The sequence below is a fragment of the Scyliorhinus torazame genome, chromosome 16, assembly GCF_047496885.1.
Source record: "Scyliorhinus torazame isolate Kashiwa2021f chromosome 16, sScyTor2.1, whole genome shotgun sequence".
Classification (NCBI taxonomy): Eukaryota; Metazoa; Chordata; class Chondrichthyes; order Carcharhiniformes; family Scyliorhinidae; genus Scyliorhinus; species Scyliorhinus torazame.
The window spans coordinates 56216130-56231828 of record NC_092722.1 but is presented as its reverse complement, the minus strand read 5'-3'; the positions used below and the strand labels follow the sequence as shown (position 1 = coordinate 56231828).

Below are 15699 nucleotides of genomic sequence, written 5' to 3'. Positions count from 1 at the left end.
AGGCACTGATGTGCATTGTATCAGAACATTCCGGTGAGGGCTGTGTGATATTCCTGCTAGTTGGAGGCCGATTTCAGAGGACAGAGAGGGGGAAAGGGAATTATGTGTTATAATTAAGTGTTACAGGAGCGGCAAGGCGGCACAGTGGTTAGCACTGTTATCACACAGCGTCAGGGATCTGGGTTCAATTCAAGCCTGGAGTGACTGTGTGGAGTTTGCACATTCTCCCTGGGTCTGCTTGGGTATCCTACGGGTGCTCTGGTTTCATCCCACAGTCCAAAAATGTGCAGGTTAGTTGGATTGGCCATGCTAAAAATTCCCCCCTTAGTGTCCAACGATGCGGCGGTTAGGGGTTACAGAGAGGGCAGGAAAGTGGGCCTAGCATAGGGTGCTCTTTCAGAGGTTCGGTGCAGTTTCGATGGGCTGAATGGCTTCCTTCTGCACTGTAGGGATTCGATGGAAACTTTTACAGAACTTTTGCTCAATCACTTTCCTCAACATAGGTTTGTTTATTTACAAAATGCAGAGAACACAGGTCCATCTTCCCTTTCCGCTACTCCAGTAGGTTCTTGTATAATTAAGAATACGGCTCTGACATTTCCCCATTTAATGAGAACTGCTCTCACTGACAACTAGAACATGCATTTCATGGTGACAGGGTGCCAACATTAACATGAAGGGTGGTGCACTGACTCAAGCAGGAGCAGACAAATAGCAGCGATGCTCAGCTTTGTCATTAATGTAGAGGAATGCACATTCTCCCCGTGTCTGCGTGGGTTTCACCCCCACAACCTAAAGATGTGCAGGTTAGGTGGATTGGCCACACTAAATTGCCCCTTAAATTGGAAAAAAAAAAAAATAATTGGGTACTCTAAATTTTTTTTTTTTTAAATTAATGTAGGGGAATACAAATCTCGCCTATCGTAGGGATCACCTACCACAGTACTGGAATGATACAGAATTCTAACATCTATTATATTGATTTGTGTTTCACAAGTACCCAAATTTGGGCATGGAAAATTGAATGCTCATAATTGAACGATGAACTGGGGATAATGGTGTAATTTTAAAGAGAGTTTCTTCAATGCACTTTTACAAAATCTGAAACAAGAAACTGACAGATATTCCTGAAGAATATGCTTCAAAAATAAATGCATTTGTTTAAACTTTAAAACTGCTTCATGGACCATGGATAATAACAACCTGACCTGGATGGTCTCAACTTATTGCCAGGAATTTGATTCTGGGCTGGATTCTCCCGCCCTGCCGCTGCAACCATGCCACGGGCAAAACGCCAAATATGGAAAAATCCAATGACCACGGGCGGGATTCTTCGGTCACCGGGTGAATGCGGCCGGAGAATCCCGTCCTGTCTTGGGCTGAAATGGAATTTGTTTTTTTGAGCGATGACAAACTAATGTTTACCATAAGATTCTAAAGACCTTAGAATCCATAGAATCCCTAATGCAGAAGGAGGCTATTCGGACCAGTGAGTCTACATCCACCCTCCAAAAGAGCAGCCTGCATCGCCCTACTTCCCCGCCCTATCCCCGTACGCCCACCTAGCCTGCACATCTTTGGGCTGTGGGAGGAAACCAGAGCTCCCGGGACACGCAGATACAGGGAGAGCGTGCAAATTCCACACGGTCACTCAAGGTCGGACTCTTTAGAAGAGAAAAGTGACCCAGCTTGTTCAGCCTTTCCTGACAAGTATAACCTCACACCTCTGGTATCATCCTTATAAATCCGTTTTGCACGCTCTCCAATGCCTCTATACCCTTTTTATAACATGACAACCAGAACTATAGACACAACGCCAAGGTTTGATAAGATGTTTAGCATAACGGGTCTACTTTTCGAATCCGAGAAATAAGCTGTTGTGCTTGGCTTGTTTTGTTGTGACCACATTTACCTGCGATGCAACATTCAATGATCAGAGCAATTGTGTAACCCTAGATCCTTTTACTTCTCTACTCCATTTAGATTATCTGCCGCATCATATGTGTCCTCATTTCTCTTCCCTAAATATCATGCCTCACACATGTAGAATCCCTATAGTGCAGAAGGATGGCATTCGGTCCATCAAGTCCGCACTGACTCTCCGAAAGAGTACCATAACCTAGGCCCCGATCTCCCGCCCTATCCCTGTCATTCCACCTAATCCTTGGACACCATGGGGCAATTTAGCATCGTCACTCCACCTAACCTGCACATCTTTGGACTGTGGGAGGAAACCGGCGCGCCCGGAGGAAACCCGCAGACACTGGGAGAACGTGCAAACACCACACAGTCACCCAAGGTCAGAATCGAACCTGGGTCTCCGCCACTGTGAAGCAGCAGTGCTGGCTGTTGTGCCACCGTGCTGCTCACATGTTGAAATTAATTTGCTAATTAACAAGTCCATTTTGCAAATTTGTTAACGTCTTCTTCGTCCTCCTCAGTGTGAACTATCCTCTCCAATTTGATATTACCTGCAAATTTAAAGAGACAGGGAAGAATTTTATCTTTTTTGACTATGTGCCAACTCAGGCGAGAAAAGCAGTGTGTAGCATTCAGGCTGTTCCGGCTGTGGTTTTTTGTTGAGTTAGTCAAAACAAATATTGGAGTGGGTCCCACGACGTCACGCTGATGGGCGGACTCGGATTGAGACTGCCAAAGGGTGTCTCGATCTGAAAAAAATTTAAAAGGAATTCCTCCCTGCCCCCCCCCGGACACGAGACCCCCAGGGAACCCCCTCCTCCCACCAAAGGCCCGTATCCCCCACAGTGCCCACTGGCAGTGCCTACACTTAGCTGTGTGCTCCCGGCGTGTTCTCGTTGTCTAGACCTGTTGTAAATCCCGCTAGGGCGGGGAATTCCGAACGTGTGGGAAAGGGGGGGTGGGAATGATACAGTAGGGAGGCCCGCTATTGACACTGAAAAGGTATGGTAATGGAGTTCCTGATCTTTCATGGCGTAAACCCCATTATGTTATTGGCGGGTGGGAGGGGGAGGGGGGGTTCGGGGCTTTCTCAACGAGAAATCCGCCGTTTTTGGACTACCATTGGATTCTCCGCCCCCTAAAACGTGGGCAGAAAATCCGCCCAGCCACAACCGGGTTTTTCATTCCAAAGGCCAAATCATTAATATAAATTAGGGACAACATTGCCCAAATCCTCATGGGGTCTCACTTCCCACCCCTTAATTATCCTTGATCTTTACACTCTGCTGTCTGTCCAGTAGTTAACAAAATTATATAAAAACAAGCTTCCTCTTCTACTCTGATAGAACAAACGTCTGCCAATAACAGGAGATAAATAGAAATAGGGAGTATACACTCAGGGCAAAAGTCCCATTTACAAACAGAGTTGGTAGAATTGAGGAATCACAAAGGAAAAAAAGACCCTGATGGGAGTTATGAACAACAGTAGATAGGAGATAGAAAAGGAATATAAGAAAGGCAATATTACAATAATCATGGGGTCTTAAATATGCAAGTGGACAGTGAAAAATCAGGTTGGTAGCGAATCCCAAGAAAAGGAATTTGAGGATTGTCGACGAGATGGTTCTTTTGGAGCAGCTTGTGGTAAAGTCCACTATGGAACAAACAATTCTGGATTTGGTGATGTGTAATGAGGGACACATGATTAGGGAACGTAAGGTGAAGGAACTCTTAGGGGGCAATGATCACAATATGAGAAGCTGGCCATAGTTGATTGGAAGGGGAGCCTAGCAGGGAAGATAGTTGAACAGCAATGACAGAGGTTTTTGGAGATTATTCGGGAGGCACAACAGAAATTAATCCCAAGGAGGAGGAAACGCTAAGGGGAGGATGAGGCAACCATGGCTGACAAGGGATGTCAGGGCTAGCATTAAAGCAATGGAAAAAGCATACAATGTGGCGAGGATTAGTGGGAAGCCAGAGGATTGGGAAGCCTTTAAAAGCAAGTAGAGAACAAATAAAATAACAATAAGGGGAGAGATGATGAAATAGGAGTACAAGCTAGCTAGTAATATAAAAGAAGATTGCCCCAAAAAGGTGTGCAGGCTAGGTGAATTGGCTGCGCTAAATTGCCCCTTAATTGGAGAAAAAAATTAATTGGGTACTCTAAATTAAAAAAATAAAATAAAATAAAAGATTGCAAGAGTTTTTTTCGATACATAAAAGTTAAGAGAGAGGCAAGAGGCTGGAGAAGTAGTAATAGGGAACAAAGAAATGGCAAAGGAATGAATAGGTACTTTGCATCAGTCTTCATGGTGAAAGACAGCAGTGGCAAACCAGAACGTCAAGAGAGTCAAGGAGCAGAGGTGAGTGCAGTGGCCATCAATAAGGAGGTGCTGGGGAAAGTGAAAGGTCTGAAAGTGGATAAATCACCCGAACAGGATGGACTACTCCCCAGGGATCTGAAGGAGATGGCTGAGGAGATTGTGGAGGCATTGGTGGTGATCTTTCAGGAATCACTGGAGGCAGGGTGGGTCCCAGATGATTTGAAAATGGCTAAACTAACATCCCTGTTTAAGACGGGAGAAGGCAGGAAATTATAGGCCGATTAGCCTGACTTTGGTTGTTGGTAAGAATTTAGAGTCTGTTATTAAGGATGAGATTACAGAGTACTTGGAAGTGCATGATAAAATAGGACTGAGTCAGCTCGAAATCACCAAGGGAAGGTCAGGCTTGGCAAATCTGTTAGACGTCTTTCAGGAAGTAATGAGGAAGTTAGACAAAGGAGAACCTGTGGATGTGATCTATTTGGATTTCCAGAAGGCCTTTGACAAGGTGCCGTACAGGAGGCTGCCAAATAAGTTAAAAGCCCACGTTGTTAGAGGCAAAGTACTGCCATTGATAGAGGATTGACTGACTGGCAGAAGGCAGTGCCTGGCGATAAAGGGGTCCTTTTCATGATGGCAGCCGGTGACTAGTGGTGTTCCACATGGGTCAGTGTTGTGACCACAACTATTCATGATATACGTTAATGATCTGGAAGAAGGCATTGTTGCTAGGTTTGCAGATGATACAAAGATACGTAGAGGAACAGGTTGTATTGAGGAAGCAGATAGGCTGCCGAATGACCTGGACAGGCTAGGAGAGTGGGCAAAGAAGTGGCAGATGGAATACAATGTAGAATATTGTGAGGTTGTGCACTTCGGTAGGATGAATAGAGGCATAGAATATTTTCTAAATGGGAAAAGGCTTCAGAAATCAGAAGCACAAAGGGAATTAGGAGTCTTGTTGAGGATTCTCTTAAGGTTAACATGCAGGTTCAGTTGGCAAATGCAATGTTAGCATTCACTTAGAGTTCAGAAGGATGAGGGGGTATCTTACTAACATTTACAGAATACTAAGAGGTCTAGATAGGGTGAACGTGGAGAGGAGATTCTAGAACCCAAGGCCTTTAAAAGAGAGATGAGGAAGAATTTCTTCAGCCATAGGATGGTGAATCTGTGGAATTCTTTGCTGCAGAAGGCTGTGGAGGCCAAGTCACTGAGTGTCTTTAAGACATGGATAGATAGGTTCTTGGTGCATAAGGGGATCAGGAGTTATTGGGAGAAGGCAGGAGAATGGGGGATGAGAAACATATCAACCATGATTGAGCAGGCTCGATGGGCCGAAAGGCCTATATCTCCTCCTATGTCTTCTGGAGGAAAACCATTTGACCAATAAAATCTCTTTGTCGTTTTTTATTTCTGGAAAGGAAAAATTCCCCGATATGTTTTTTACTTCACAGAATGATATCCTCCTCCATGTGGAAACTGAATGAATAAGGAATAACAATTATTTATGACACCTACTTGCATTATCTCTACATTTCCGAAGAACTTGCCGACAGGCATTGGCTGATTGCTGTCCTCGTCCAGAAAAATGCTGTTATCCACTTTGAATGAGGTGCCTGTTGGTGGCTGATCGATCTCCATGTTATTACTCCTTTCTGTATCGTTTTCCACACTTCTCACTGTTTTCTCAATATCTTCCTTGTTTTCCACCATGCCCTCATCGATAACTTCCAACACTTTCTTAATGGGCATCTCTGTTGAAGGGCCATTCTTATTGATCAGTTCTTCAGTTTCAGCTACATGCTCCACTTGTATTTCGGTGTCTCTCTGCTCCACGATCATTGTGGAGGGTGCTTCATTTTCTAGAGGTGCCGGGGTCACTTCTGCACAGTCCTCATTAATAATCGGTTTCTCATTTTGTTCTGTCGATTTGTGAGGTGGCTTGTGAGGAAGGATGACTGCAGAATCTTCCAGAACCTGTTCAGCGGTGCCAGTTTCCTCCTCTGTTTCTACTCTTTCACATTTCTGTTTTTTTGAGGGATGGTTACCTGGACTGGGAACTATTTTATCCAGTGCAGGCATTGCTTCATGGGAAGGCTGCAACAAAAATACACACAGAAGTCATTACTAAACATCGTATCACTTCAAATATCAATTCCAATCAGGAATACAATGTAAATGGGGGCAGAGGGCAGCACGGTGGCACAGTGGTTAGCCCTGCAGCCTCACGGCGCCGAGGTCCCAGGTTCGATCCCGGCTCTGGGTCACCGACCGTGTGGAGTTTGCACATTCTCCCCGTGTTTGTGTGGGTTTCGCCCCCACAACCCAAAGATGTGCAGGCTAGGTGGCTTGGCCATGCTAAATTTCCCCTTAATTGGAAAAAATGAATTGGGTATTCTAAATTAAAAAAAAAAGTTAATGGGGGCGGTATGTGGCAAAGTGGTTAGCACTGGGACTGCGGCGCTGAGGATTCAGGTTCGAATCCCGGCCCTGGATCACTGTCCGTGTGGAGTTTGCTCATTCTCCCCATGGCTGCGTGGGTTTCACCCCCACGACCCAAAGATGTGCAGCTTAGGTGGATTGGCCACGCTAAATTGCCCCTTAATTGGAAAAAAACAAATAATTAATTGGGTACTCTAAATTGAAAAAGGAATACAATGTAAATAAAGGATCTTGATGAGCTACAAGATACTATTCTGCAGTGTTGTGAGACATATTTAAGATTTTGGTATGCTATTGGGGGGGCGGGGGCGGGGGGGGGGGGAGGAGGAACATACTCAAGACCTCACGGAATCACTACAATGCAGAAGGAGGCCATTTGGCCCATTACGTCTGCACTGACCCTCTGAAAGAGCACCCTAACTAGGCCCACTCCCCAACCTATCCCCGCAACCTCACCTTACCTTTTGGACCCTGAAGGGCAATTTAGCGTGGCCAATCCACCTAACCTGCACATCTTTGGGCTGTGGGAGGAAACCAGAGCACCCTGTGGAAATCCACGCAGACACGGGGAGAACATGCAAACTCCATACAGTCACTCAAGGCCAGCATTGAACCCAGGTCCCTGGTGCTGTGAAATAGCAGTGCTTACCACCTTGTGATATGTCGCACTTTTTATGTTACTATTAATTCATCACCAAAAATTGTCCAACATTAAGCAGAGACAATTTGCAACCAGCAGCCCATTATAGAATTGTAGAACTTCTACAGTGCAGAAGGAAGCCATTCGGCCCATTGAGTCTGCACCAACCCTCTGAAAGAGCACCCTACCTCCCTGCCCTATCCCTGTAACGCCGCATAACCTGCACGTCTTGGGACACAAAGAGGCAACTTAGCATGGCTAATCCACCTAACCTGCACATCTTTGGACTGTGGGAGGAAACCGGAGCACCCAGAGGAAACCCACATAGACAAGGGGAGGAAGTGCAAACTCCACACAGACAGTCACCCAAGGCCGGAATTGAACCCAGCTCCCTGGCGCTGTGAGGCAGCAGGGCCAACCACCTTGTTCCAGTGTCATGCAAATTATTTGAAGCATGGGCGCACAAAACTCCAAAGAATCCGTCTACCCGATCCTCCAAACACCCTCGCATGTGGCACAGTCTGCAGATTGCGCACTGGACTTGTCAACCATATCAGAACCCACCAAATGGAGCGGCAAATTACTCTCAGCCTTGAGGGACTGCCTAAGAAGAAGGTAGAAATTCTCTTTCCAGGTATAACTCATGTTGGACAGGACAAAACCTACTGTTGTACTCCTGGGTGATTTACACAAATCAAATGGACAAAGTGGGGAAAATATCCACATTCACCATTACGCTCTACGAAAATTTGAAAGACCACTGTGTCGGTAAGCAACATCTCTATTGGTGGTAAATGCAGTGTGTTACGGGAGCAAAGTTCAAACATTCCACACGTACAATACAAAGCAGGCTTACAAGGTCGAAAGGGCGTATGCAAATAGATCATGTCACCCACTGCTGTTGCTATTTACAGTTTTATGGGAGAAGGCTCAATAAATGAAAATCAGAGTGAAAAGTAAGGCTGCCTGCTCCAAAGCCTTATGTACCAGAACACTCCAAAATATGCTTGTAAATCAGAGCACGAGGTATGAAACATGGTCGTCAAACATTTGTCATATATCCTAGCCCATGAGGGAATAACATTTTACACGTGGGAAGAAAGTTGTGTCCAGTGCATGCCAATTACATATAAAAAAACAAAGAAACTAGTCACGACTTGAAGGTTGACATTTGCAAGTGGGTACAATACATCAATTGATCTCAGCGATTTGTAAGTAGCTACAATTAACTGAATTTGCCCATCTTAAAATCCCAAAGGCACAGATCATAAGTTCATAAGATATAGGAGCAGAATTAGGCCATTCGGCCCATTGTGTCTGCTCGATAGGAAGCTAAACATTACAACTGTACTGTGGTCCTGAGCAATACCATACGTGATCTACTCGCAGACATGTTTTGTTCTTGCCACACATTGTTACAGACGCAAAACAATATTTTTAGAAATGCAAGTATTAAGGAGAGCTGCAGTTTTTCCTGAGCTTGGGGAGGAGTCAGGAATTTCTTAGCACCTGCTGATATGCAGAGCAATGCCATTACAGATCTGCTGGTGACACACGATGAAATCTTGGGTACAGTGTAGAATATCAACATAGCATTTCACTTTAGGAAACTAGCCCCAATCCTTATTCTGTATTTGTATTCTTAATTACTAGATCAGGGAGGCAGAACATAGAAGAGGGGGACTAGTCACCTTATTGGTTATAGATGTGGAGTGTGTATGGAGAACAAAGTCTAGCATGCTAAATGTACAATACAAAGCACGTTTACCAAAGGTTCAGAGGGAAGGTGGAATGGATCACATTGTCCCCTGCAGTTCTTGGAACAATTGCATGAGAGAGGGCGCAAATGAGGAAAGGGAGGTAAATACAATGAATGAAAATCATATCTGTCATGCTCTAAAATATTGGGCGGCACTGCTCCCTCAGCGCCAGGGACCTGGGTTCGATTCTGGCCTTGGGTGACTGTGTGGAGTTTGTATGTTCTCCCAGTGTCTGCTCGGGTTTCCTCCCAAATCCAAAAATGTGCAGGTTAGGTGGATTGGCCAGGCTAAATTGCCCCTTAGTGTCCAAAGGTTAGGTGGGGTTACGGGGATAAGGCGGGGGGGGGGGGGTGTTCTTTCAGAGGGTCAGTGCAGACTCGATGGGCCGAATGGCCTCCTTCTGCACTATGATTCTATGATTACCACGGGAAAAGCAACAACATTATGTGATACTCTCAAGGCTAAAATATGAATTGCTGGTTTTATAGAAAATATGTTTCAATCACAATCCAAATTTCCCCTTTCAACACTTGGTAAGTAGCCTGTCTGCACAGAGAGCAGAATTGGTAGTGGCATGGAATTAAATCACTGGCGCCCTCCACTTACTTCAAAATAACTATAAAATGTGCACCAAGTGCAATACCATCTCTCTCTAGAACGTCGAAACCTCAATCAGTAATCTTATATGGGGAAAAAGTGGGATTCGTTCTGGCATATTGGTTTATTTTTTAAATAACTCATCCTACATCTGTTCCATTATCCACTGCAATAGTCAGCTGTTAAATCGTAGGTAGATTCCAAGTGTTTCTGGCGTTCCCACTCTGGTAGATTCTTGTGAGATCTGATGACTCAGAAGAAACCTTCACATTTTAAAGAATCAACATTTGAGTTTCTGAAGGGAATTTATGAACATGAAATAATTCTAAACTGCAGGAGGATTTAATGTCTTTTTGCCTAACGGTTACAGGATTTTATAACAATAACTCATTGGGTGTAGTTTTTTAGGTCACACAACACTCTTCAGAAGGTAAAAATGAGCAAGATCCAATTTCAATGCAACTGGATTGATGTCATAGCATTTGGTCGGTACAGTGACAGTAATTGTTTACTTTTAAAGCCAGTTACCAATCACAACTGCAGGTTGGAAAAAACCCACTGCAAACGTAATCCATTAGATTGAAAGTTCCACTCGCACAACAAAAGCTAATTCTGATTAGCTAATATAACCCTGCTATTAGAAAAGGGAGGTAGAAAGAAAACAGGGAATTAAAGATCGATGAGTCTAACGTCAGTAGTTGGGAAGTTGCTAGAGTCCATTACCAAGGATTCCATAGCATGGCATTTGGAAAGCAGTGGTATAAAGTCAGTATGGATTTACGAAAGAGAAATCATACTTGACAAATCTACTGAAATTCTTTGAAAATGTAACTAGTAGAGTTGACCAGGGAGACCTGGTGGATATGGTTTATTTTGACTTTCAGAAGGCTTTTCACAAGGTCTCACACAGCAGATTACTATGTAAAGTGAAAGCGCATGGGATTGCGGTTACTGTCTTGAGATGGATAGAAAGCTGGTTAGCAGACAGGAAGCAAAAAGTTGGAATAAATGAGTCTTTTTCCAACTGGCAGGCTGTGACTAGAGGGGTACCGGAGGGATCTATGCCAGGGCCAGGACCCCAACAGTTCATATTATAGATTAATGATTTTGATGAGGGAACTAAATGTAGTATCTCCAAATTTGCAGACAATACAAAGTTGGGTGGGTGAGCTCTGAGGAGAATGCAGAGATGCTTCAGCACGATTTTGGACAGGCTGAGTGAGTGGGCATATGCATGGCAGATGCAGTATAATGTGGATAAATGTGAGGTTATCCACTTCGGTTGTAAAAATAGGAAGGCAGATTATTTGAATGGGTGTAAATTGAGAGAGGTGGATAGTCAGTGAGACCTTGGTGTCCTCAAGGAAAGTAAGCCCGCAGGTACAGCAGGCAAGTGGTGGCTTTCATAGCGAGAGGATTGGAGTTTAGGAATAGAGATGTTTTACTGTAATTGTATAGGGCATTGGTAAGGCCACACCTGGAGTACTGTGTGCAGTTTTGGTGTCCTTATCTGGGGTTCTTGCTATGGAGGGAGTGTAGCGAATGTTTACCAGGCTGATCCCTGGGATGGCGTGACTGTCATATGAGGACAGGCTAAGTCGGTGAGGATTATATTCATTGGAGTTTAGAAGAGTGAGAGGGAATCTAATAGAAACTTATAAAATTCTAACAGGATTATGTAGGGTAAATTCAGAAAGAATGTTCCCGATTTTGGGGGAGTCCAGAACTAGGGGTCATACTTTGAGGATAAGGGGTAAAGCTTTTCAGACTGAGGTGAGGAGAAACTTCTTCACCCAGAGAGTGGTGAATCTGTGGAATTCACTATCACTAAAAGTAGTTGAGGCGAAAATGTTGTTTAATATCAAGAAGGATTTAGATATAGCTTTTGGAGCTAAAGGGATCAGCGGATGGGAGGGGGTGGGGGGTATAGGATCAGAGTATTGGCCTTGATGACAGAGAGTGGAGGTAAAGGTTGACATTAGCTGAGACTTATGGACCCTGGGTTTACTCAGCGGTCGGTGGAGTTGAACTACCTAAACCCAGATAGTTTACCAGCATGTAAATTAATTTCCTGCTGCTTGTCTGGCTAAGACCACCCACCTGGTGCTGCAGATTAATTAAAACACAGTTTATCTTATCTCCATTGACAATTCAGGAGTAAGAACCAAGTCCAAGACTAGGATGGCCCAAGGCTCCACCATTGTGGTGTGCTGAGTTAGCTAATATCAAAGCAAGGCTTTTGACAAGGTCTCACATAGCAGATTACTATGTAAAGTGAAAGTACATGGGATTGTGGAAGTTGCTGTTTTCATAAATTTAGTTTTATAAAGTTTTTAATATAAATTTAGAGTACCCAATTATTTTTTTCCCATTTAAGGCGCAATTTAGCGTGACCAATCCACCTAACCAGCACATCTTTGGGTTGTGGGGGTGAAACCCACACAGACACAGGGAGAATGTGCAAACTCCACACTGACAGTGACCCAGAGCCGGGATTCGAACCTGGGTCCTCAGCGCCGTAGTCCCAGTGCTAACCACTGCGCCACCGTGTTGCCCGCAAAGATGCTATACTTGACCTTGGGAGGTCTGGGAATGGAAAACAAAATCAAGATTCTTGCCTCCTAAACTTAACCTGTGTTGCATGGTGAAAGGAATACTGGTAAAAGTAGAGTAATGTTTAATGCTAATGTGTTCTTAGGTTAATAGGCTGTTGCGACTCTCTGTTTAGCTTAATGGTTGAAGAATGGTCACAGGCACTTTTGTGGAGGGTGGCGAAAAGGAGCTTCCACTTCTTGTGGAACCGTGACCTCGGAGAGTCAGCAACTTTTAAGAGATGAATGCAGAAAACATGCCAAAAAAAACCACTGTAGCCCAAGGCTTTATATCAGAACTTTCAGTGTAAAGATACTAAACAATTCTGATTATAAATCCTGAAGCTAATCAGTTCTAGAGGAAATAAAAAAGACCTCTGACAACCAGCTCATTGGGATCACCATCAAGGTTTTGTCCAGCATTGTGAACAGCAGTAACAATTCCTGAATCAATTCCCAGTTTCCCTTCAATGAGTAATCACCCAGTCAGCTTTTTGTAGATAAGTTTTGCCAATAGTTTTTCCCAAGGTTTCTGGGTAGGGATTATAATCAATAACAGACCTCTGAATGCATATTCATAGCAAGTTGGAGAAGATTAAAAGGATAAAACTTACTTCCAAAAAAAATCAATGACACTTATACATTTTCCCTTTCAATTTTTCTTGTATTAACCAGTTGGCAACATATAATCCATTTCAAACTCTGAGTCATTTGTGAATTTAGGATTTTTTTTTTTTTTTCAAAAAAATATACTTTATTCATAAAAATTTATCATGAGCATTACAGAAACATTTCAAATTGTCTTGACTGTACATTTCCGGCAGGGTTACATGTTGCCTTGACTTTCTTTCATTCAATTTTGATATTATCATACACATATCACTCTTTACATTACAATTCCTTCTTAAATATTTACAGTGTCATGTTTGTTTTATACATTGGAGTGTTGGTTGCCCAGACCGAGGGGCTTTACACTGTTACGCGCCCCTCGGTGTACATTTGCTGGAAAGACCTTACACAGTGGTCTTTCCCCATTGCGCCTTGGCGGCAGCTGCCCCAAGCTTGAGTGCGTCCCTCAGCACGTAGTCCTGGACCTTGGAATGTGCCAGTCTGCAACACTCGGTCGAGGACAATTCTTTGCACTGGAAGATCAGCAAGTTTCGGGCAGACCAAAGAGCGTCTTTTACCGAGTTGATGACCTTCCAGCAGCAGTTGACATTTGTCTCTGTGTGTGTCCCTGGAAACAGTCCGTAGAGCACAGAGTCCTGTGTCACAGAGCTGCTCGGGATAAACCTTGACAAATACCACTGCATCTCTCTCCAGACCTTCTTTGCAAAGGCACATTCCACAAGGAGGTGTGTGACCGTCTCATTTCCCCCACAGCCACTCCGAGGGCAGCGTGCATTGGTGCAGAGCCTTCGGGTGTGCATGAAGAATCTGACAGGGAGGGCCCTTCTCACCACCAGCCAAGCTAGGTGCTTGTTTGAAAGTTCTGGTGATGAGGCGTTCTGCCAGATGACTCTGGCAGTCTGCTCAGGGAACCATCCCACGTCCTCCACGGTCTCCTTTTCCCTGAGGGCCTCGAGGACATTACGTGCTGACCACTGCTTCATTGCCTTGTGGTCAAAGGTGTTTTCCTTCAAAAACTTTTCCACGAAGGACAGGTGGTACGGTACGGTCCAACTACTTGGAGCGTTCCGCGGCAATGAGGCCAGGCCCATCCTTCGTAACACCGGGGACAGGTAGAACCTCAGTATGTAGTGACACTTGGTGTTTGCATACTGGGGGTCCACGCACAGCTTGATGCAGCTGGACACAAAGGTGGCCAACAGGATGAGGGAGGCGTTGGGTACGTTCCGCCCTCCCTTCTCCAGAGGTTTGTACATGGTGTCCCTTCGGACACGGTCCATCTTGGATCGCCAGATAAATTTGAAGATGGCCCGGGTGACTGCTGTGGCGTAGGGTCGGGTTATGGGCCAGACCTGCGCCACGTACAGTAGCACCGAGAGTACCTCACACCTGATGACCAGGGTTTTGCCCGCAATGGAGAGGGAGCGTTGCTCCCACCAGCCCAGTTTCTGTCTTACCTTTCCTATGCACTCCTCCCAGTTTTTGGTGCACGCCCCAACAGCTCCGAACCATATCCCCAGCACCTTCAGGTAATCTGACCTGACAGTGAAGGGGACAAAGGACCGGTCGGCCCAGTTCCCAAAGAAGATGGCCTCGCTCTTGCCACGGTTTACCTTGGCTCCCGAGGCCAGTTCAAACTGGTCGCAGGTGGTCAAGAGCCTGCGCACAGACGCAGGATCCGAGCAGAAGACGGCAACGTCGTCCATGTACAGGGAGGCCTTGACTTGCATGCCTCCACTGCCTGGGATCGTCACTCCTCTTATGCCCGGATCCCTCCTGATGGACTCGGCAAAAGGTTCTATGCAGCACACAAAAAGGGCAGAGGAGAGAGGGCAGCCCTGCCTGACTCCAGATTTGATCTGGAACTTTTCTGATTCCCACCCATTGATTGAGACTGCGCTATAGATGTTTGTGTAGAGCAGTTTGATCCAATTGCGAATTCCCTCCCCAAACCCCATTTTGGAGAGCACATCCATCATGTAGGTGTGTGATATTCTGTCAAAAGCCTTCTCCTGGTCAAGGCTGATGAGGCAAGTGTCCACCCCCCTGTCCTGCACGTAGGCGATCGTATCCCTGAGTAGCGCGAGGCTATCAGAGATCTTTCTGCCGGGTACAGCACAGGTCTGGTCAGGGTGGATCACCGACTCCAGAGCAGACCTGACCCGATTGGCGATGACCTTTGCTAGAATTTTGTAGTCCACATTCAACAGTGAAATGGGTCGCCAATTTCGAATTTCTTCCCTTTCCCCCTTCTGCTTGTAGATGAGGGTGATGATGCCTTTCCTCATGGACTCTGACATGCTGCCTTCCAGAAGCATACTCTCGTACACTTCCAGCAGGGCTGGGCCCATCCAGTCCCACAGAGCCGAATACAACTCAACCGGTAAGCCGTCGCTTCCGGGAGTTTTACTCGTCTCGAAGGACTTGGCGGCCTTTGTCAACTCGTCCAGAGTTAGTGGTTTGTCCAGGTTTTCCAGCTCGCGGTCGCCTATGACCTCCGTGATAGTCGACAGGAAGGGCTGGGAAACAGTGCTATCTGTTGGCTTCAGGTCATACAGTCCGGCATAAAAGGATTGGCTGATCCTCAGGATGTCAGACTGCGATTGTGAATTTAGGATTTGATGCACCTACCATGGGAAAATAATCTGTTTCGTGTCACATATGAAGAGAGCTGACTGGTGGTGATTTAACCCAAGAGTCACCACACCTCAGGCGAGCGGCAAGGTTGATAAGGTGGGGCTTTAGTGGATAACCTCAGCTGTACGAGAATTAAACCCACGCTGTTGACG

General features: G+C 45.3%; 2 protein-coding genes across 8 annotated transcripts in view; both read right to left on the bottom strand.

Moving 5' to 3' along the window:
* Positions 1 to 15699, bottom strand: part of LOC140392826 (centrosomal protein of 104 kDa-like) — a 493850-nt gene that overhangs the window by 356266 nt on the left and 121885 nt on the right. The gene's annotated exons all lie outside the window — the stretch shown is intronic.
* LOC140392823 (uncharacterized) overlaps positions 1 to 15699 on the bottom strand; it is a 36867-nt gene that overhangs the window by 7014 nt on the left and 14154 nt on the right. For all 3 annotated transcript variants that reach the window (XM_072478494.1, XM_072478493.1, XM_072478495.1), the window contains one exon: positions 5769 to 6347. In XM_072478494.1, coding sequence (XP_072334595.1) covers positions 5769 to 6347 — 579 coding nt within the window. The remainder of the gene's footprint in view (positions 1 to 5768; positions 6348 to 15699) is intronic.